General features: G+C 36.1%; 2 protein-coding genes across 2 annotated transcripts in view; one reads left to right on the top strand and one right to left on the bottom strand.

The window, feature by feature from the left end:
* LOC149846352 (uncharacterized) overlaps positions 1-961 on the top strand; it is a 68351-nt gene extending 67390 nt beyond the window's left edge. Inside the window, exons 9-11 of the mRNA XM_089996315.1 lie at positions 306-407; positions 488-671; positions 755-961. Coding sequence (XP_089852441.1) covers positions 306-407; positions 488-671; positions 755-850 — 382 coding nt within the window. The 3' untranslated portion in view covers positions 851-961. The remainder of the gene's footprint in view (positions 1-305; positions 408-487; positions 672-754) is intronic.
* A 5000-nt stretch (positions 962-5961) lies between these two features.
* LOC149846351 (uncharacterized) lies at positions 5962-20937 on the bottom strand. The gene is made up of 9 exons (XM_089996314.1): positions 20635-20937; positions 10084-10275; positions 9831-9910; positions 9096-9149; positions 8059-8319; positions 7919-7981; positions 7581-7649; positions 6421-6466; positions 5962-6331 (listed from the first exon to the last, which is right to left on the bottom strand). The coding sequence occupies exons 1-9, from the start codon at positions 20666-20668 to the stop codon at positions 6270-6272; spliced, it is 861 nt and encodes a 286-aa protein (XP_089852440.1). The 5' UTR covers positions 20669-20937; the 3' UTR covers positions 5962-6269.
* Positions 20938-22946: the final 2009 nt, after the last annotated feature.

The raw sequence follows: 22946 nt of genomic DNA, 5'->3' as shown, positions 1-22946 counted from the left end.
TTTTGTGTCATAGTCATGGTGTAAACTTGCGGATCCATGCTTTATCATATTTTTCATTTATATTCTGCCAATCAGTGGGAGGTGAATTTCTCACCATTGTCTCAGAAAATATCTTGATAGAAGCTGGGTATTGGTTCTCAATCCACTTGTGAACAAGGAAAACATATAGAACACTTCATCTTTGAATTTCATTAAATATATAATTGTTATTCTAGTACAATCGTCCAGATACATGATTATTTTTAGCTGATAAACATGAGCTAGATACCCTCAAAAAGTTCTCATGTAAAAGTTGTGATGTTCAGAACAGTCGAGCGATATGATCCAAGAGAAGCCTCCTGCATGCAGCTTAAGGATATGTCTACGAAACGAGGGTGCCATTGCTTGGCTACCTTGAATGACAAAATGTAAATTTTAAGCTTATCTTCATCTCTGTTTTTGGTTATTTGGTATGTTCTGGTAAATTTGATCATGGCAGTTTGCTCAGATATGCTTTCGGTGGGTTTGATGGTACCCAATTCTTGTCAAGTGTGGAAGTATTTGATCCTCGTGCTGGATCTTGGATGATGGCTGATCCGATGAACAGTTGCAGAGGATATGCTGCAGTCGCAGTGCTTGGAGTTTATTTGTATGTTATTGGAGGGCTTACAGGGGCTGATCTAACAGACTCTGTGAGTAAATTCCTTGGTCATTGGTATTTATCATATTTCCAAAACAACTTGAATGTTAATGAACTAATATACGTGTTTCTCAGGTTGAGTGTTTCAAGGACGGGCATGGGTGGCGCAATATTGGGGCAAGGAGTCTAGGTAAGCGCTGTCTCCACTCTGCCACTGTTATTGACTGTTAATATATTGGGTAAGGTTGCAACTTTGTGCAATAGATTGGCAGCACTGTTTTACTTTGCCTTTTGTACATAAATTTATATATCCGTTTACTGAATATCATTGCTTTTTTGGGATGACTCTCTGTGGCCTTATTTTTTCCTTGGCTGAAGCAGAGAATTACAAGATGTAAGAACATTATGCAACTGCAATTCTTCTGTGATTACCTCGGAATAGATTGTAGTTTTTTTCCTTTTAATTTGACTTTATGCATTTCATATTGAGTTTTCTGTTACAGCCTGCGGTAGCACTTGATGCCAGCATAAAAAATATTGAGTGTTTGTTTAGGAGTATCAAGCGTGGCTATCTCACTGGGGTTACTCTTACTGCTGTTACTTGGACCCAGCAGATCATGAGTAAAATTTCCATGTCTAGACAACTATAGGTTAAATGGTAAGGAATTCGGATTTTGGAGTAGGAACTCTGTTGTTTTTTTCCTAAAAAAAATTGGTTCTTTCTAGAATCTGATAAGTACTTGTTTGCAATTCTGTGCAATTGACCATTGGTTGATTGGTTGTACGGTTCATTGGTTGATGCCCTACCATCTTTTCAAATTTTGGACAGATCCATCTCTAATTTGGAACAGATAGACTAGATCCAACCTGCGTGGTAATTGTTCAACTAATTAAGACCAGCTTTGCTGGTTGAGTCAAGACCTGACCAACTGACAACCTAAGCTAAGGATACTAAATTCTGATCCAATTATCGGGTTGGGCTTCATTTGAGGCTCTCGACCAATTCATCCATCACCTTTATCTACATTTGATGTGGATCTTCCTTTGTAGTTCATAGTAGCTGTACCTAAACATGCACATAGCAATATAAATACCTGTCTAGTAATTATTCATCTAATCCGCCCACAAATTCTCCGCTCATCTGGTAGGGGCTAGGGGCGAATCGTTTATGTCACCAGGTTGATGGGATGGAGTTCGAAACCCACTGGTAGGGCTGGTAAACGAGCCGAGCAGCTCGTGACTCAGCTCAGTTCGGCTTGTCACAAACTTGTTCATTATCGGTTCGTATAGCTATGAGCCAAGCCACAAGCAGCTCGAATAGCTTAAACGAGTTGAGCCTGAACATGGTGTTTGACTCGGCTTGGGAGAGCTCATATATATATATATATATATATATATTAAGTGTAATATATAAAGAAAAGAATGCATAGAATATATATACAAAGAGGATGCATGGAAAATATATACATATTAAGTATAATATATAAAAAATATATACTATAAGTGTAATATGTAAAAAATATATGTATCCCATATATAAACAATAGAACAATTTACATAAACACGCCTGACTTTTAGCTTATTTACAAACACACACTCAACGTTTGAGATATTACGTTTAACCACCTGCTTGCATAGTGTCCTGCGTGTAAGATTACACCTGCTCGGAAAGTGTCCTGCTGCATGTAAGATTACTGTTCTACCCTCTGCATAATGCTCTTATTCTCCTGAGTAGCAACCCCGAAACTTTTCACTGCAGTTGGAAAAACTGAATAGAATTTTCACTTATTTTTTCCTTGTTCTTAAGTTCTCCAATCACTAATCCTCCCCTCTCATACAGACAATCAGGAATCCGAAGGAGAAATGTTGCCCAAATTTTCTTGATTCGTACTCGTTCTTTTCTGGGTTGCAAGGGTAGTCATCCAAAAGATACCTACTTTTTCTCTCATTTAGTTCTGATCTTTTCTTATAGCTTTCAAAATCTAGGGTTTTAGGGAAAGAAGAGAAAAGAAAATGGTGTTTTCATCAAACATGCTCTGGATGACCACTCCACCAAATTTGTTTTTTTTTTCATTGCTTGCCCTGTTTCTGTTTCCAGTCTTCTCACACACTTTCAGTGTAGACTTTGAAACCTAGGCTTATCAAAATGTCGATGAAGAAAAGCGGCAATTAGGGATTCAAGCTTTTGGGTAAAAGTGCTGTGGGGATCCTTTGGCTTCCATGAATGGTTCATGGAATGAAACGTCACTCCGATGGTAAGACGGTGGATTTACACAGCAACCAAGTCTCGCCATAAAATAGGATCAGAAGACTGCAAAACATGCTAAGTTTCCGATCAAGAGAAATAGAGCGCCCCAAGAATGATTAAGCTCCCCACCATAGCAAGAACGACCAGACCTCAGTACTTCAATGGCTGATGGTATAACCAAAGAATTATGCAGAGGATTAAAACAGTAATTTTACGTGCAAAATGACACTTTCCGTCACAAACTTCAAACTGCAAGAGTGGCTGTTTGCAAGATAGTTTCTTAAAACAGGCGGTTAAACGTAATATAACTCAAACGTTGAGCGTGTTTGTAAATAAGCTAAAAGTCAGCGTGTTAATGTAAATTGTTTTAAATAAAATGAAATGTTTTTACACGAGGCCAGTTCGTGTTGGGCTCGTCTCATTCAGGGACGAGCCAAGCTCAAGCTCAGCTCGCCTAAACACTAGCACGAGCCGAGCTACAAGCTCCTTTCATTGGTAAACAATCCGAGCCCAAACATGCCCTGTTTGGTTTGTTCAGCTCGTTTACCAGCCCTACCCATGGGTGACATCCCTTTGTACAAGGCCGAAGCTGGGTGTACTCCCCTGGTGGGCAGGGGAGACTTCAAGGGTTTTACCAACTGTAGGCCAACCAATGTGCGGTCAATTATGAGAGCGGTTTTTCCATTGGACTGTCAAAAAAAATTTGTTCATCTAATCAGATGAGCATATTAGGCTGAGCAAAGGTAAGACTTGACCACTTGACAGCCTACAACGCTGGTTGAGTTCCAATCAGCTCTTCGAGCCACAACCTTTACCTATATTTGAAATGGATCAATCCGAAAAATGGGATGGTTTGGGCATGGCGCTCATATAACAGAGGCTCTATTTCAATCAATTCTCTTACAAGTCTTTCTTTGTGAGTAGAGGTTTCAACAGGTCAGGTTTGGTTGTGACCCAGGTGGAACAGACTTGGACCAGTCCGGACACGAGTCTTATCAGGTCTACTATAAAAGAAACCATACCCGGACCCGATAAGAACTACATAAACCAGACCTGGACCATACCTGGTAAAATAATATTTTTATCATTTTTACATTAAAAATTTATGGGTCTTAATCGGAACTTGGGTCGGGCTTGAGTCTGGTATAAAATTTAACAAAGTATACCCGAATCCACGTATTAACAGGACCTTCGGATCCAGACTGGGTCTTGGTGGGTCTTCTTATTTTTCACCATACCCAGAGCCTGTAGGGTTTGGTCCGGGTAAACCTAACCCGTTGACACCCCTATTTGTGGGCATGGGTGTAAATCCTGCAAGCACATATTCTGATGAGTTCTACAAAACCGATATTCTCAAGCTTGCTGTTGCTAATGGATTGCTCAAAATTTATATCACCACAGCTACAAGATTTTGGGCCGCAGAATGCCATAGAAAATCCCAAAGTTTCTTGGATTTTCTTGGATCATGGTCATGGTCAACCTTGCTGCATCTATGTTTTCGGTATTGCAGAAAAGCTAAAAATGTACATTGAGGATCTCATGTAGCAAACAAAGGCACCAAGTCCGCGTCCAACACTTCTATTATCATTCATGTATTTGGCCGGTGGCAGATGCCTATGGGTGGTTAACCTTGGCTTCATGGGATGTCTTACAAACCCTATGGACCTTCTGAGTCCTGTGAAGGTCATGCTTAAACATATCATATGCCAGAACCTTATGGTTGGTACAGTGTGTGGAGTGATTATTTGCGTGTGATCCAATTAGGGCTGTCAACAGGTCGGGTTTGTGTCACCAGGGTTTGCTCGAACACACCCAAATAACAAGCTGACAGGTCAGGTCAAGAAAATGAACCTCAAACCCTAACCATATAATTTAAGGGTGTTTAAAATATGTATATTTACAGTTAAAAGATACTTATAAAATACTTGGATCAAAAGGGTCAGGTTGGATATCGGAGCAGAGTTATATCCCGAACCTGATTATGTTGCTCGGGTTGGGTTCAAGTCAACCTCAGTAATATCCAGGTATGAAGTTTTCATCATATACCTGGGTAATCGGGTTCAGGTGGGGTATCCGAAGCAAATCCAACCAATTACAGCGTAGTTCCAATGATACTGAGAATATAGATAACCTTATTCTGGCAATGAACTAACAATCTGACGGAGTTGATTCAGAATTTGCCTCATGATGATACGTTGCTTCCTGTAATAAAGGCATTCACAAATGATATAAATCCTCGACACTCGGGAAGCAAAGGCTTTGTTATAACTTATAACTAAACTACCATCCCTATATTCACTTAATATGCCTGATACATGTCATAACTGTCTTTAACTTGATGTGGACTTGTGCACAAATTCATGTTCAAATAGATGATAAGAAAGAAAACTCTTTTTTTTTAAGTAGCATACAATGACAATGTCAGAAGAAATAAAATTGTACTGATTGCTTCATATGTCTATTCATTAGGATTGACGGTATCAACTACCAATGGAATTAACTCCCGCAGATAAATGATAAATAAGATTAAAAAAAAAGAGAAAACAAAGAAAAGGTTCCAATTCCTATCTCCTGTTCAACAATTTTCACAAAAGTTGTAAGAAACAACTGAAATTTTATGGAAGCCTTCAAGGGGTCACAGTTTCTAATACCAATGGGAAGCTAAACCGCAGTGCTTCTGTCAAAAAGAGGATTGGCATCAAGGCTTATGCCATGCAAAACCAAAACTATGTTTTAGCCAATATAAAGTACATTGCAAAGTCCATTTTCCCCATGCTCATTGATGGTCGAGCTTGGGATTTATCAGCCTCCTATTGCATCATTGATGACATGAATAAGAAGAAACGTGCTTACAACCTAGAGTAAGACAGCTCCCCACTCCAGAGGCCAGTCCTTTTAGATGAAGTCAATGCACTGCCTTAACTATGGTTGGCAAACCTTCTTACGATATTAGGTGATATTGGAAACAACAAATTGAACTGCCTACAAAAGAACCATGCATTTAAGAGATGGCAATGGGCAGACATCCAAATCTTAACCATTACCGATGACAACAGCTAAAAGAACAAATTTATAACTGACCAGTATCCACGAAACAAAATAGAAACCCTGTATTGCCACAACAGTGATAAACATGCACACACATGCATGCTATTGCTCGCACACACACACATATCCCACTTACCTGCGCTTCGAATAAGATAGTTTAAGATTGTAATATGAAAAAAATTCATGAACTGTTTTGGATAATCAAAACTTTCACCTCAGAGAACTAAAACAAATGCCGGATAAAGATAAACAACGGACTGACAGGCAGAACAATTGATTAATGAAAATCAAGTTTAGATGGCCTTCCTGGTTCATGAAACAATGGAGAGTCCTCTTAGGCCTTCCGATGTATGCTCACTTAATCTCGTGAAAGGAAGGCAAGACAGCAATAAGAGGGTCACCATATCCAACTGGCTCTGCAAACGATTCAAAAGTGAAGTGAAAAGTGAAAAATGGAAAAACAGGAAGAACACACCAATGAATGTTATAGGTCTACAATGATTACCTCCTTCTTTGTACAGAAGCTTAATAACTTCCCCAGCCACATCTGACTGCTCAGAAGTAGAAAAAATATTAGCATTTGAAGAGAGAGATGCATATTGGTCCTAGTTTCTGTCAGAACCTGCATTTCTTACTCTTAGAGTAATACATGTTCCTGTTTTTGGTGAAAAAAACCACCCATCTCTATCCAAATCTTTAGAAACAGCAGATCCTAAATTTTTTGTCTTGTCTTTTTTTAAAAAAAAAAGACAGCAGTCCTACTACCTTTTAGAAGATCCATAGGATCCTCGCTTTGATTCTGCTTGGCCGGCTCCATTACTCTTGTTAATGGAAACTAAGGAAAATTTTCAAATGCCCATACTGCTTCTAAGTGTGTGTGAGAGAGAGAGAGATGCATATTGGTCCTAGTTTCTGTCAGAACCTGCATTTCCTACTCTTAGAGTAATACATGTTCCTGTTTTTGGTGAAAAAAACACCCATATCTATCCAAATCTTTAGAAACAGCAGATCCTAAATTTCTTGACTTGTCTTTTTTTTTTTTTAAAAAAGACAGCAGTCCTACTACCCTTTAGAAGATCCATAGGATCCTCGCTTAGATTCTGCTTGGCCGGCTCCATCACTCTTGTTAATGGAAACTAAGGAAAATTTTCAAATGCCCATACTGCTTCTAAGTGATTTTAACTTGAAAGTCAAATTTTGTGTGAAATGACTCTTACCATCTCCTTTTCAATTCTTAGTGTGATGAGTATCATGCTCCAGAATAGGCATATATCTCACCAAATTTTAAAGAGTCACAGGGAACCAAAATTGCCCAGCAACAACTCGAAAGTAACTGAAAAGTTTCAGGAACTTCAAATTTTCAGTCTTTCTGAATTATTTGAATATATGTTCATGTCCACAAAAATGAGAAAAGGGCAGCCAGGAATGCTGGCTGAATGAGGATGCCAACGGGTCAAAACAGTAGTTTGTTTCCATGGAATATGAGTTCAACAAAAGAAACAGGCATAAAAAGCATTTTGGCATAAAATGGGTTAGCGTAAAGGGCCAGTTCTCCTACCATCATCTAACAGGGATGGATGGGCACTTTTGAAAAACCAGAGCATCGACTGACCTTGTTGACTGATGAGAGACACCATGGAGCAGCAAAAAGGGAAAGAAAATCACCTTCACAGGCAGCTCAGTGCCAAACTGGTTCAAATATCCAATGAGCTGTCCTTCTTTGATCATATCGCCCTGGTTATTTAAAGCAAAAGAAATTCGACAAATCAAAAGTTAATACTCCTTAGTAATTAGTGAAGAAGAACAGGAAAGATCAAAAAACAAATTTGAAATGTAAACCAGTATTCTTCAAATCATCTTTCAAGAAAAGGAAAACTGGAAAAGTCTTCCAGTTGAAGAATTACATTTTTTGTTGACATATACTTAGATGAAGAATTGGTACTTAGTAGTGATGTGGTTACAGTTATTGCAAGTTTGCAACCAAAAAGTACAGACAGCAATACCTCTTTACATATGGGGGCTTGTTTCTTCCCTTTAATTGTTCTCCCTCGACGAAATGAGCCAACCTAATAAGGTGGAAGCGTACACAATTTTATATTTGGGGTCAGTCAACATTTGAAAACTGTTAGAACACATCACATACCGTAGGAGAATGTATTAGGACATATGCATTAGTTCCAACTCCATCTAAAACTGCTAGCTTGGAAGTCTTGGTTTGTGAGACATTGGCAAATGGATTTGTAGTTGATGGGGAGGATTTCCCTGGTACAGTTGGTGGTGCGGAAGCTACAGATTCTACCATTGGCTTAGTTGGAGCAGGTAGTGGAGCTGAAGTGGACACAATATGTGGTGGAGCTTTTGTTGATGCTATACTCCTTCTAAGATGCATCTCAAAGTTTCCCACCTGAAGAAAACTATAAGATTTTGGAACATGATAAAAATAGAATACTGGTATCAGAAATGCTGACTACTAAGAATAAAAATATATAAGGTTATTAGCAAACCTCCAGTAACTTCAACCAGAATAATGCTATATCCACATAAAACTTCAGTGATTTGTAACAGAAAACTGCAGAGGATGCTTTCAGAGGCCCAAGACGGACCACTGATGAAGGTAGAACATTTTCACTTCTGATAGAAGTACAGAGCGAAGTAAAGAGTATGTTTATCTATATATATGTACATATGAATGTATATTTGTCTTTATTTATTTCACTTTTATGTATGTAGCTCACAAGGTAAAAGCAGCTTTAAGCAATCAAGATTATGTATCACTTTTTCATGTCTTATGTACAACAAACTCTATAAGATTGACTTGCGGATGACAACTAATGCATATCAGATAAGGTTAAAATGACAGCTCAGAATGCCAAATAAAAAGATAGCTATTTCAAATAGTGTTTTTGTTTTCCTGTCTAGTGTCTATCTATTCTCTTAACTCACTTTCCAGAAATCGTCACGCGACAAAAGAAAACATCTTGAGCAGAGATGCTACTTTCACCTAATATACTGACAACCAGAGAGATCCAAGTCACACACTACCTGCTTATACAATAAATATCCAATTGACCTTTACAATGTTGTTTCCTCTCTTTTATTCTGTCATTTTAGTTGGTGTCATTTATTTCCATTAGGTATATCAAAACATATGAAGCCAAAACATGTAAACAAATAACTAACCTTTAATTTAAGCTCAGCAATACTGGTCTCATCACAAACTTCCATCATCAATGCCTGCAGTGAAAACATCCCATGTGAATTAGATCTCACGGAAGCTTTTAGTAAAAAAAGAAACAAAGGAAGAACAAACAGATAAAGAACATGAAATGAAGTTTTAAAATATAACATTATATCAATACAAATGGCAGTATGCTATACTCAAAAATAGGAGCAGATGCTGTTGCTTCACACATTTGATTCCTTCTGCCTTTCACCCCTAGCCTATTACCTGGCCTCATTTCTGAATATATAATAAATCACATTGAAGAAATGCTGAGACTTACCATGAAGGCCCAAAAGGGACGTTTCTAATGTCACATTCACATGGGATTATAGCAATTAATGGGCAATGACAAACAAAACTTAAAAACTCCATCACAGATCAGTTTTTGTCACGATTACTTCAACAGATAGAAGTGTATGATCTTTTGAGAAAATATTGTATGTTTTTCAGAGAAGGAAACATGGATGATAATGATGAATATTTTTCCATTATGTAAGGGTAAAATATTATTGAGAAGATGTATAAATATGTTCAAGATTCAGAAGCTTAAGGTTCCAGTCATTACGTCATTCAACCACATTTTACTCATAAACTAAACAGTTTGGACATTGACAGAACTAAAATCACAATGATCATCTGCTGAAACTAGTGAGCAGTAACAAGTAAAACATAATTTGGCAAACACAACATACCTCAAACCCACTAGGAAATTTTGTCATGTGCAGGTTTTGATTCAAATTTTCACCCTTTATACTCTTGTCTCTGACATCTTCTGCAGTTAGATTGAATGACCAAGACACCATGAGAACTACTAAGAAGTTTTTCCACCATATATTGTAGGGTAGAATAAAAAATATGCTTGAGCCCCAAGTGAATGGACATTGTTAGAACACTGAGAATTTTAACGAAAATTAGATTGCAATAGCTAAAGGTTAAGAAACTCACTGCCAGATGCCAATCCTTGTGTAGTCTCTGAAGCCTTTATATAGGACAAGGATGACCTTTTTTGGTTCACTGTTGAAGAGATCAACAAACTCCCGAAACCCTGGGATGGCTTATGTGACCCAACTTTAAATATGTGGCGTGCATTAGGGTTCTCATAGAGTGAAAAAGAATGTAATTTAGTCACAGAAAACCCTGTGATTCGCCAGTCAATGAAACAAGCCACAAATGGCAGTAATGCATTAGTTTACCAAAATTTCACTATGAATAAAAGAAAGCAGTAACAATAACTGGACATAGACAACGGACAAAACATGAGAAGATAGATACTTGAGATACTGTTATCCATGGATGCCAGATTTCTTTGACCAACTCAGGAAAATAAGATGCATTAACAAACTACGGTTTGCCCTCTAAGAAAGTTTGCATAATGAAAGGGAAAAAAAAACATATGAACCAGGAGAAAGTTGGGGCCTTTGGTGGTGGAGAAGTGCGCATGGAAAGAATCTTGCGTCCCACAAAGGTGTCAACCCACAGAAAAACTGCAGCCTTCTAAAAACAGGTACTAAGAAGCCACTGAAGCTAAAGGTGGTACTCTTGTCAAAGAAAGAAAAAACAAATTCATGATTATGAAAATCTAGAAAGCAATGATAATACAATCGTTACGATATATATCACAGTTAAAAATATCTGACCAGATCCACTTTATTGTTCAATTGTTTTGGGATGAAGGCGTAGTTGTTGTTGTTGTTGTTGTTGTTGTTGTTGTTGTATCCACTTTATTGTTCAATTCACCTCGTGTAACTTCATCTCAGATTCTCAAAATAAAATATAGTTGAAGAACTATGTAGCATCCCTTCTAATTTGACATATTAACTAATGTTTCAAAGCAGTGATGTTAAAAACGTGCCTCAAGGCGTAAAAAGCATGCCTCGCCTCAAGGCAAGGGCCCTTGTGCCTTGAGGTGCACGTCTCTCCCTGCCCTCTCGTCTCTAGCTACTCTCTTGCCTCTCCTTGCTCTCTCGTCTCTCACTGCTCTCCCGTCTCTCACTGCTCTCTCAGCTCTCTCTCTCTCTGCCGAAAGGAAGGTCAAAAGGAAGAAGAAGGACCAGAGTTGAGCCACTGCCTCTCTCGACCCTCCTCTCACTGCGAGAAGGACCCCATCAAACCGAGGTACATAGTTTTTTTTCATTTTTTTCCTCTTTTTCTTTTCCCTTCCCTTTTTTTTCTTCCTGTTATTTTTTCTCCTCTTCTAAGCTCTCGCCTGCCACTCTCTTTGTTTTTCTTCTTCTTCTTTTTTCCTTTCTTTTTTCTTTTTTCCATTTTCAGTTTCTGTTTTTCAATTATATACATATATATTCTGTGTTTGGACATGTGTATATTACATATATATTATATAATATGTTTTTTATGTCAATCTTGTTATGTTGTGTAGTTTTTTTCATATCTATATAATTTGTTTCTAAGTCATATAATTAGTATCTCAATCATATAATCAGTTTCTCAGTTATATAATCAATTTTTCAGTTATATATATGTTATATGTTTAATTAACTATATAAATTTGTGTGGAAAACATATATACATAATTACATATACATTAGGACACTATATTTTGTTGTCAATCATGTTATGCTGTGTAGTTTTTTTCACATCTATATAATCTATTTCTAAGCCATACTGATATAATTAGTTTCTCAATCATATAATCAGTTTCTCAGTTATATAATCAGTTTTTTAGTTATATATATGTTATATATTTAATTAATTATATAAATCTGTGTGTATTTGTGTGGAAAACAGATATACATACACGTTAGGACACTATATTTTGCTGTCAATCCTGTTATGCTGTGTAATTTTTTTCACATCTATATAATCTATTTCTAAGCGATACTGATATAATTAGTTTCTCAATCATATAATCAATTTCTCAGTTATATATATATATATATATATTATATTTAATTAATTATATAAATCTGTGTTTTTATTTGAAAAACAGATATACATACACTTTAAGACGTTATATTTTTATGTCAATCCTATTGTGTAGTTTTTTAGTTTTTTTCACAGCTATATAATTTGTTTCTAAGTTATATAATTAGTTTCTCAATTATATAATCAGTTTATCAGTTATATAATCAATTTCTCAGTTATATAATCTGTTTCAACATGAAATTCTTACTGGATGTTTAATTGGAAATATATGTTGATTCTTATTGAATATGAATCTGAATTCATTGGATTATATAAAGCATTGACTCAATTTTTTTTTAACTCTTTGAGTTTTTATAAATTCCTCTGTTAATATATATATATATATATGTATTTTATGCAGTTGAACAATGGGAAGAGATGTAAGATGGGATCATGGTACTAAAGTTCCAAATCCCACTAAAGATCTCAAACTCCTAAGACATGTAATTTGCAATTACTGTTATAAAGAAACTACACGAGGCATTTACAAGTTGAAAGGTTGAAACATCACTTAGCTGACACAAAACATGGTCTAAGCTTGTGCCAAAAGGTTTCACCTGATGTAAAAAGGTTTTTTCAGAATCATCTAAGGGATTAAAAGGAAAAAAACAAGACGAAAAACAAAGCAAGTTAGAAATTGGAAGGAGTGTTTATTTTGGATCATGAACATGTGATAATATGATTGCCAGTGGATCATGTAGTATTGCAAAAACAAGAACAGCTGGTCCCATGGACCAATTTGTAAACAAATAAACCTGATAAACCACAATAAACACTGCATTCAAAAGGAAAGAGAGAAAAAATGTATGTCGTGCCATTGAGAGATTTTTTTGTTTCAATGCCCTATCATTTAATCTTTGCAACAATCCATATTTTGGTCCAACGGTAGAATCTATTGCAAATTATGGGTGAGAGTTCAAACCACCTTCTTACCACGATATCAGAACGTGAATTTTGAAGGATAAGGTAGAATGTACTCATAAAATTTTAAAAGAGTTAAAAAAAGAATGGTCAAAAGTTGGTAGAAGTATTATGGCAGATGGTTGGATAGATGGGAAGGAAAAAAAACTTAATTAATTTTCTTGTGAACAGCTCATCAGGGACAATATTTTTGAAGTTTGTTGACATAAGCGACATGAAAAAAATTATTGTAAATTTGTGTAAGTTGTTTGAAGAAGTTGTTAAAGAAGTTGATAAAAAGAATGTGGTACAATTCATTACAAATAATGTACCAAATTATGTAACAGTTAACAACAGAAAAAACATTTGTTTGGACACCATGTGCGGCACATTACTTGGATATGATGTTAAAAGATATTGAAAAGATATCAATTTTTAAAGATACAACAGAAAAAGCAAAGAAAATTATAAGATATATCTATAATGATGCATGGATATTAAATTTGATGAGAAAGTTTACAAAGAAGAGAGAACTTTTACGTCCAGCCGTCACTCGTTTTGCCACATCATATCTCACTATTCGTAGTATTAGATGTTACAAAAAAAAGTTGAAGTCGATGTTCTTGTCTTCAAATTTTAGATCATCTAATTGCTATAAGAAAATTGATGCTAAGAACATTGCTTATATTGTTTTTAATGATCATAAGTTTTGGGTTATCATATCATATGCAATTAAAGCTACGCTGCCTCTCGTGAAAGTATTGCGATTAGTGGATGCGGATGAACCTACTATGCGATTTTTGTACGAGGCAATGGATAGAAGAAAAAAAAGAAATTGCTTTAAATCTTGATAATGTTGAAAGAAAATATAAATTTATTTGGGACATCATTGACAGACAATGAGACTTGCAACTCCATAAGCCTTTGCATGCAGTTTCCTATCATTTAAATCCTCATTTTCATTATGTTGACAACTTCAATCCGGATGGAGAAGTTATGAGTGGTTTTTATAATTGTGTTGAAAAATTGGTTTCTAATGTAAATGTTCGATTGAAAATTATAACACAAATCGATGTATTTAAAAAGGCAAAGGGGTTGTTTAGTAGAGAGGCGATCGTTACAACAAGGAAAATAAAAAGTTCTGGTAAGTTTGCAATTATGTTGTTATTTGTTAATATTATTTTTATGTTTTAATTTTTTTGTTAATTGTGACATTCTTAATGTTTTTATCATTTTTTATTGTTTTATTTGAATGTAGCTGATTGGTGGAGTTCATTTGGGCATAAAAATCCAGAATTGATGAATTTTTCAATTCAAGTTTTAAGTTTGACGTGTAGTGCACCAGGCTGTGAGAGAAATTGATATACCTTATCATTGGTATGTGACTTTGTATTTTGTTTTTGAAATACATTTGTATAAATTTAATTATTTTATAATTAATTACCAATGATTTAGAATTATAGGTGCATACAAAACGAAGGAATAAACTTAAACAAGAGAAGATGAATGCATTGGTTTTTGTCATGTACAATATGAAGTTAAGGAAGAAAAATATGAGGAGGGCTATCAAAGACCCTATATGTCTAGATCATATAGACTCAGGTGATGAGTGAATTATGGAGAAGAAAGATCCAGTGTTGCCTAGCGATCCCAATTGGTTGGAGGATTCATGGTTGGACCAGGACATCGACATAAACGCTTATTGAAAAGTCACTTCACATCATGATTCACAAAGTAGTTTTAGGCAAGACAAGTCTTCACGAGCTCGAGGTAAAGCTATATTCCTTTTACCTAGCTACGAATATAAATATATATTTTTAATTATATACAATAAGTATTTAATATATGATTTCTTATAGAAGGAAGAAAAAAAGCAAAAGAAGTGACTAAGGATGTAGAGGAAGAAAGTGCAGATGATGTGTCAGAGAATAAGGATGAAGAAGAACTTGTTTATATGGATTCCTTAGATGATAACATTGAAGGCTTAGATATTGATGATGACGAGACACAAGAAGAGCCTAAGCCCTAATTCATATCATAGGACTATGGGCATTTATATGTTTTTTGGATCCTTATTTGCTTAATTTTTTATTGAATGCTCATATTTTATTTCTTAGATACTTACATAGATCAAGTTGTTGCACTAATGTTACTTTTACTATTTTAAATGTCCATCTCATATTTTTCGATATTTATTTGAGATTTTATATATATTATTGATTGTTGCTTTATCAATAAAATATTTCTTTTATTTATTAGTATTTTTAGATATTTTTTAAAGTTTTTTAAATTTTCAAAAAAAAAAATTGAGGCTTATGCTTTACGCCTCGCCTCCGTTTTTGGTGGAGCGCTTCGCTACGCCTCAACGCTTTTCACAACATTGGTTTCAAGGAACCCCCTTGGCATCACCATGTCATGAAGCATATTACTCTTATGGTACAACAACAACAACAACTACGCCTTCATCCCAAAACAATTGGGGTCAGCGATATGAACCAAAAAAGAAATTCATTTTGGGTCTTCCACATGAATCCTTTTCCTCCAATCATTTCTATCCAACGCCATGTCCTCGGTGAGGTTCAAAGCATTCATATCCTTTCCTATCATCTCCATCCAAGTCTTCCTAGGCCTACCCCGACCTCTTTTAACTAATATATTTTCCCATTTCTCCAACCTTCTAACTGGAGCATCATTAGGCCTTCGCCGAATATGTCCAAACCACCGTAAACGATTCTCTCGCATCTTATTTTCAATGGGTGCAACACCTACCTTCTTACGTATCTCTTCGTTCCGAATCTTATCTTTTATTGTATTTCCACACATCCATCTAAGCATCCGCATCTCAGCTACACTCATTTTTTGAATATGATGTCTCTTGGCAGCCCAACATTCCGTACCATATAGTAAAGCGGGTCTAATAGTCGTCCTATAAAACTTTCCCTTCAACCGCAATGGCATTCTACGATCGCACAGCACTCCAGTAGCACTTTTCCATTTCATCCACCCAACCTTTATCCTATGATTTACATCTCCATCAATTTCTCCATACTTTTGAATGATGGATCCCAAATATTTGAAATAATCATTCACCGGTATATCTTGCTCACCAAGCTTCACTACACTCCCATCCCTACTTCGTTGCTTACTAAACCGACATTCCATATATTCAGTCTTACTCTTACTCAACTTAAAACCTCTAGCTTCCAATGTCTGTCTCCATAATTCTAACTTAGCATTAACCCCAGCTCTAGACTCATCAATCAAAACAATATCATCAGCAAACAACATACACCACGGTACATTTTCTTGAATTGATCTCGTAAGCTCATCCATCACTATCGCAAATAGGAAAGGGCTTAAAGCAGATCCTTGATGTAACCCAACCGTTATCGGAAAATTGGTTGTCACCCCTCCACAAGTGCGGACATTGGTTACTACTCCTTCATACATATCTTTAATTATACTAATGTACTTTAGAGAAACACCTTTCTTCATCATTGTCCACCAGAGAACGTCCCTAGGTACTCTATCGTATGCCTTCTCTAAATCAATAAAAACCATATGCAAATCTTTGTTCCTCTCTCTATATCTTTCAATAAGTTGTCTAAGAAGATGTATAGCTTCCATAGTTGATCTTCCAGGCATAAAACCAAATTGATTCTCCGATATCATGACAACCTTCCTCAACCTAGACTCAATCACCCTCTCCCAAAGTTTCATAGTATGACTCATGAGTTTTATACCACGATAGTTTGTGCAATCTTGTATATCACCCTTATTCTTATATAAAGGCACCAAAGTACTCTTCCTCCACTCATTAGGCATCTTATTTGTTCGCCAAATCAAGTTAAAAAGATTTGTCAACCATTCTAAACCTTTCTCTCCCAAGCATTTCCAAGCCTCGATAGGTATACCATCTGGGCCAACTGCCCTTCTTGATTTCATTTTCTTCAAAGCCTCTGCAATTTCTTTCTTTTGAATCTTGCGCATGAAGTCACGATTTATCTCATGAAAAGGAATGGAGAAGTCTCCAAGATCTTGAGCATGACTATCATTAAATAGCTTATCAAAATAATCTTTCCATCTCTCCTTAATCTCCTCATCTTTGACTAAAACCCTTTGCGTTTCATCTTTGATACATCTAACCATACCCAACTCCTTCGATTTCCTATCTCTCATCTTTGCAAGCCTATAAATATCCTTCTCGCCTTCTTTGGTATCCAACTTGTCATAAACCTCCTTATATACCTTAGCCCTCGCGTTTCGAACAACTTTTTTAGCTTCCTTCTTTGCTATCATATACTTCTCCAAATTCTCATTATCACGACTCTTACTTAGATTTCTATAACACTCTCTTTTAACCTTAATAGCTAATTTGACATCCTCGTTCCACCATGATGTATCCTTACCTAGTGGTGCACCGCCTTTAGACTCACCCAATACCTCCTTAGCTGCTTTTCTCATACCACCCGCTATCTTATTCCACATTGATTCTGAATCCTCCTCGAGACACCAATCAACTTCCTTAACTACCTGCTCTACAAACATTCCTTGTTTAGCTCCTTTCAGTGCCCACCACTTAATTCTAGGATCTATCCTATGTCTATCCCTTTTGCGGCATTGTCTAATTCTAAGATCTAAAATTAAGACTCTATGTTGTGTAGCTACACTTTCTCCTGGTATAACCTTACAATCGATGCAACAACCCCTATCTCTCTTTCTAAGTAGGAAAAAATCTATCTGACTCGTATTAACCCCACTTTTAAATGTTACTAGGTGAGACTCCCTCTTCCTAAACCAAGTGTTTGCTAAGATCATATCATAGGACAAACAAAAATCTAAAATCCTTTCTCCACTTTCATTTCTTTCTCCTATACCATAGCCTCCATGGATATTCTCAAATCCATCCCTACTAATGCCTACATGTCCATTAAGGTCACCGCCGATGAAAAGCTTTTCTCCATAGGATGTCTCTTGTACTACTCCATCTAAATCTTCCCAAAATTGATGCTTAATGGAATCATCTAAACCTACTTGAGGTGCATAAACACTAATAATATTAATAATATCCGTACCTAATACTAATTTAATAAGTAAAATTCTATCACCCTTCCTACGGACCTCAACTACATTATCTATAAACTGACGACTCATAACAATCCCTACTCCATTCCTATTCCTATTTATTCATGTATACCAAATCTTATATCCCCAAGGTTCTATCACTTTAGCTTTCTCACCTACCCATTTGGTCTCTTGAAGACATAAAATATCAATCTTTCTCCTACACATAACATCTACTAACTCTACCAACTTACCAGTTAAAGACCCTATGTTCCAAGTGGCTAACCTAATTTTATGGTCTTGGACTAACTTCTTTACCCCCACCCGTCCAACAAAGTGAGGGAACCCTTGCCTATTTGACACCACACCCGGGCGCCGGTGTGACGCGTCGCTTCTGGGCGACGACCTAGCAACCCTTGCACATTTATCACTGCCTCCGGGCCTAGAGAGTACAGCGCGTCGCTCAGTAGGGAACGCCCCAACGAAATTCTCATATTGGTTCATTTTCATAGGATATGACAAAGTTTTTATGCTGGCTGTCACAGGCCTACCGCAACCCTCCTCCTTTATCCGGGCTTGGGACCGGCAGTGTATAACTACACAGGCGGAGTTCATATTACTCTTATGGTAATGACAATAATTTCCAATGTTCCCATGGTTTGAGATTCTATCATCTTTTTCTTATTGGGTTGTGATGAGTAATCCCCTGCCAACATTGTGGCAAGGGAAACCAAAATATAATAAGTTCCAGCCAAAGTCACAAAACCTGAAGGGGCACCCTTTTTTTTATAATGAGATGGGAATTTGCATTCTTTGGTTGGACCAACATAAGCAGAACTAAACAACTTGGAAGATGAAAGTCCAACAACGATGACATCACAAATGAAAAACCTCGACAAAAGCACAATATACAACATGCTTTTACTGCAAATTTATTATTCAATAGTTATCATGCACAACCAAATCAAAAGAAATCGATCATCAGTTGAAACAATTTAATACAAGAATATGGTGCAATGTTTTCATTTTTCCTTTGTTTTTTTTTTTGGGGGGGGGGGGGGGTGGGGTGATGGGGGTTGTAGAGGAGATTTTGAAAGCAAAAATGAAAAAACTGAAAAGTAGAACAGTAAAAAAATTATATTCTCAAAGCAAAGCAGCTTTTCCTTGTAATAAGATAACACATATTAAAAGGATTGTTTGGTCACTTACCCAGATAAACAGGATAGTGTCGGCATTATACTCCATAATGCAGTAAAATGCAGTATCCTCACAAATCCTAGTTCTCTGGATAAGTGGGTTCGCACAAGAGATCCAGTCATATTCAGCATTGCCACAGGTTGGTGACATTGAATCTCAATGGTTATTAGCCATTATTAGTTGATAGTGGTAGCATCTGTAGAATGTACTTTGATAGTGAAGCTGCACAAGGCAATGGTGGGATCTATGTGAAGTTTGATCAACAGTTGAGGTTCAATATCACCAACCTCCAGTGATATTGAATGTGGCCAGAAACATATCTCACTGGTTGCACCTGAACAACCCTTAAAATGAAAAGGAGAAATTACCAAGGTGACTAGAAAATAAGCACACCACAGTTATCTACAAAAACCAGTCTTAGATGTCAAGTTCCAGTCACTCTCATCGCACGAGTAATTTAACTCTCTCTTAAGGCGAAGGATGCAAAGAAAAGCAGAGAGTGTCTGTTGACAAAACGGGATCAAATTAAATCATCCATTGTGTCTTTTAGCTTTAGAGGCTGCCACTGCTCAGACTCGAAGCGAGCTGCTCTAGAACTGCTGCCTAAGAACAACGCATCTACCAATTTCACCATCGCAGCTTGTTCAAAGTGACACTATCCTATTCATGTTTATCCTCAATATTGAGAGGTTCAATGCAATAGCAGTAGATTATTACATAATCAACCGAAGAATAGTCATTCAAGTCAATATTTGAAGGTCCACCGTGATAAGTAAAGCGGATGCATTTTTACCATCCGTATGATTTCCTAAGCAATGCCATTTTGTGCCCCGACCATGTCCCCAATGAATCAAATAATAGCACCTAAACATTGTTCGGATGCACAGACTTATCCAGAGAAACATGATGAACTGGGTACTGCATTGTAGGGCAAGATAGCATAGTGCCAGCTTATCCCTTTCATCTGAATCAGTGGCGCACCAATCACACCTTTGGTGAACATTGGATTACAAAGCCAGATCTTGTACCAATCCAAATTATCTTTGTTTTCCAACCGAATACAAGATTTCCAATGAGAGTAACTAATAATCAATATTTTTCATGCAAACATCTAGAATATCTAAAATGGATAACAGAAATCATTTTTCATATGTGCTAAATCAAAGTGTGACAAAGGAAACACAAACCCATCTATTTCAGTTCGTTTCTACTCCAAGAACTTATCCATTTCGTTTGCTACAACTGTGAAATAGAAAAGAGATGTGGCCAAAAGAGATTGGTAGCTAGAGAAATCCACGAGAAAGCAAATCAGATCAGTAGAAAAGACTGAAACACAGTTACCATGTACCCAAAACAAATTCAACAGGGAAAAGGAGAAAGATCATGCATTTTCTTTTAGAGAGAGAGACTCACAGCGAGTTGAAGAGAGAGCAGCAGAGGCTTCCATGATGGATCTTAGAGAGAGACACAGAGACAGACAGAGAGAGAAACCTTAACCACCTTTCTCGCCCCTTTCTCGCCCCTCTCTCGCTTACTCTTACGTCTTCCTCAAATGGGTATCAAGGAATGGATCACAAAACCCTTCACTCCTTTTGGTTTCTGGAGAGAGAGAGAGGAAACGGTTGAGCTAATCGTCGTAAACTCCGCCAATTGAAAGCCCCCTTTGGCCCTTTCCCCACCTGGCCTTTCGGGCTTACGTAAAATGACCAAGATCACGAATTCCAGCTTTCTCTATCGTATAATTTATGAACTCGGTTACGTTTCGCTTGAAGGAGCCGATTGATGGGATCGTCCTAAAGGCAATCCAAGCACACGCAAAAATCAAGTACCATTTACCATGAGCTGCCACACGTGCAGATTGCGAAGGTCTATTTGGAGGTAAAAGTTGAAAGGTGTCAGCAAAAGCCCAACATGAACGTGTAACTTCACACGTGGCACAGGTACCATTTTGTAAATAATATTTTTTTACTTATTGTCAGTATCAGTATCGGCCCTGAATCGTTTGGCCAACGATAGATGTAGATCAGTCTATATCGATACTCACGTAATACCTATAAATTTTTTATAATTATTAAATAATTAATGATGAATTTTCATGTCTTGAATTTAGCTTCAATTTTTATTTAAATTAAAATATTAATTTGAGTTTGAATTTCAACTTGATTTGAATTTATTTGATATTTAATTTCAATTTGTAATTGAACTTTATTTGAGAATTAATTTCAATTTTAGTTGAATTTTATTTGAAATTTAATTTAATTTATATTTAAATTAAATATAATTTTAAATTTAGAATTTAATTGAATTTATATTTAATTAAATGTGAATTTAGATCGCTTATAGATTTAACTAAAATAAAATTTGGATCTAAATTAAAAATTTGTATTTAATTAAGAAAGTGGATCCATAGGGTGGAACGCCCCCCTCTCTGGGCCCTTCTTGGAGCTAAGGTCCATTATTAGGGTGAACCATAGTTAGTTAAGAAATCCAAAAGGGAGGAGTATATATGCCCCCTCTTACCTACCTTATTCTAATTAAGTTAATCAAAAACCCAAATTTAGTAAGCATATAAAAATGTGCAACTAACTTAGAGCGGTAAGCGGAGGTAGAATGCTCATGCCTTGATAGACAATACCTTGGAGTAGTAAGCGAAGGTATACTAAAGACTACCTCAGTGCAGTATGCGGATGTAACATCCCAAAATTTTTAACTTTGAAAAATTTAGAAAAAAATTTAAATTTTGCAATTGATTTTTTAAAACCAAAATGATAGCACCACAGAAATCTTTTAACTAATCAAAGTTAGCAAAACCTTGGGCGGGTTTCAGGTGTTTATCAATAACGTAGGACTAGATCCACTTTCCATTAGAACTTGGATTTAGGTTCACCATAGTAAATTTAAATTTACAAATCAAATTCCAAATCATAACAGGAAAAGATATTCATATCCATTTTAAACTCATGCAATTTAAACATAAAACTGACAATACCAATGTCGTGAAAACTCATTTGATAGTTTCCAAATATTTAAAGTATTTTCTTAAACAAGTCCTAAGAAACCTCAAAATGAATAGAAGTCTAGTTCAAAGTTTCATCATCGTATCATCACAACTAATCAATATCTAAAATTTTAAAGGGCTTAGACTTGTGAAAGTCTGGTAGGTACACCAGATCACAAATAATTACACAACATCAAAACATACACTCTAATGATACTACCATTCATCAATTCCGATATTCATAAACGCAATCAGACAAAAGGGACAGTGTATTCGAAAACAATATAACATGATATCATGCATTGTTCGCATCAATCATAATTTCACATGAAGTTCATAAATATTATACAACATTATTCAAAGTTATACTGACAATCCTTGTACTTTTGACATATATTCGAAATACAAATTAATGACATTCAGTTTAATATCAACACCTAATCCTGAGGTATAGTAATCATAATGAACATACTTTGAAACAAGCAATGTAATGCAATTGCTCATTCTTGCATTTAATTCACGTGGGCCCAAGTTATAAAACTTGGGGTTTTCTTAATTATTAAAATGAATAAATAATGGATTATTGAAGCGAGTATGGCTATAATTGTGAATTTTTTATTTTTTTTATTTTCTTGATTTCGATTAATTATGAACCTTTGTCTCAGGTTATGAATAATATTTCAAGAATAATTGAAAAAGATAAATTGTGGAGATTATATGAGTTTGG

This window comes from Nuphar pumila, chromosome 2 (assembly GCF_984573655.1).
Source record: "Nuphar pumila chromosome 2, dmNupPumi1.hap1.1, whole genome shotgun sequence".
In the NCBI taxonomy this organism is placed as follows: Eukaryota; Viridiplantae; Streptophyta; class Magnoliopsida; order Nymphaeales; family Nymphaeaceae; genus Nuphar; species Nuphar pumila.
This window is presented reverse-complemented; position numbering and strand designations above follow the sequence as displayed.

Bases quoted from the DNA above. Each gene is read 5' to 3' on its own strand.
- LOC149846351 (XM_089996314.1), bottom strand. From the start codon at position 20,668: ATGGAAGCCTCTGCTGCTCTCTCTTCAACTCGCT. The intron at 9,911-10,083 runs GTGAGTTTCTTA...ATCTAACTGCAG, and splicing joins ACAAGGATTGGCATCTGGCA to AAGATGTCAGAGACAAGAGT. The intron at 6,332-6,420 runs GTAATCATTGTA...AATCGTTTGCAG, and splicing joins GCTTCTGTACAAAGAAGGAG to AGCCAGTTGGATATGGTGAC.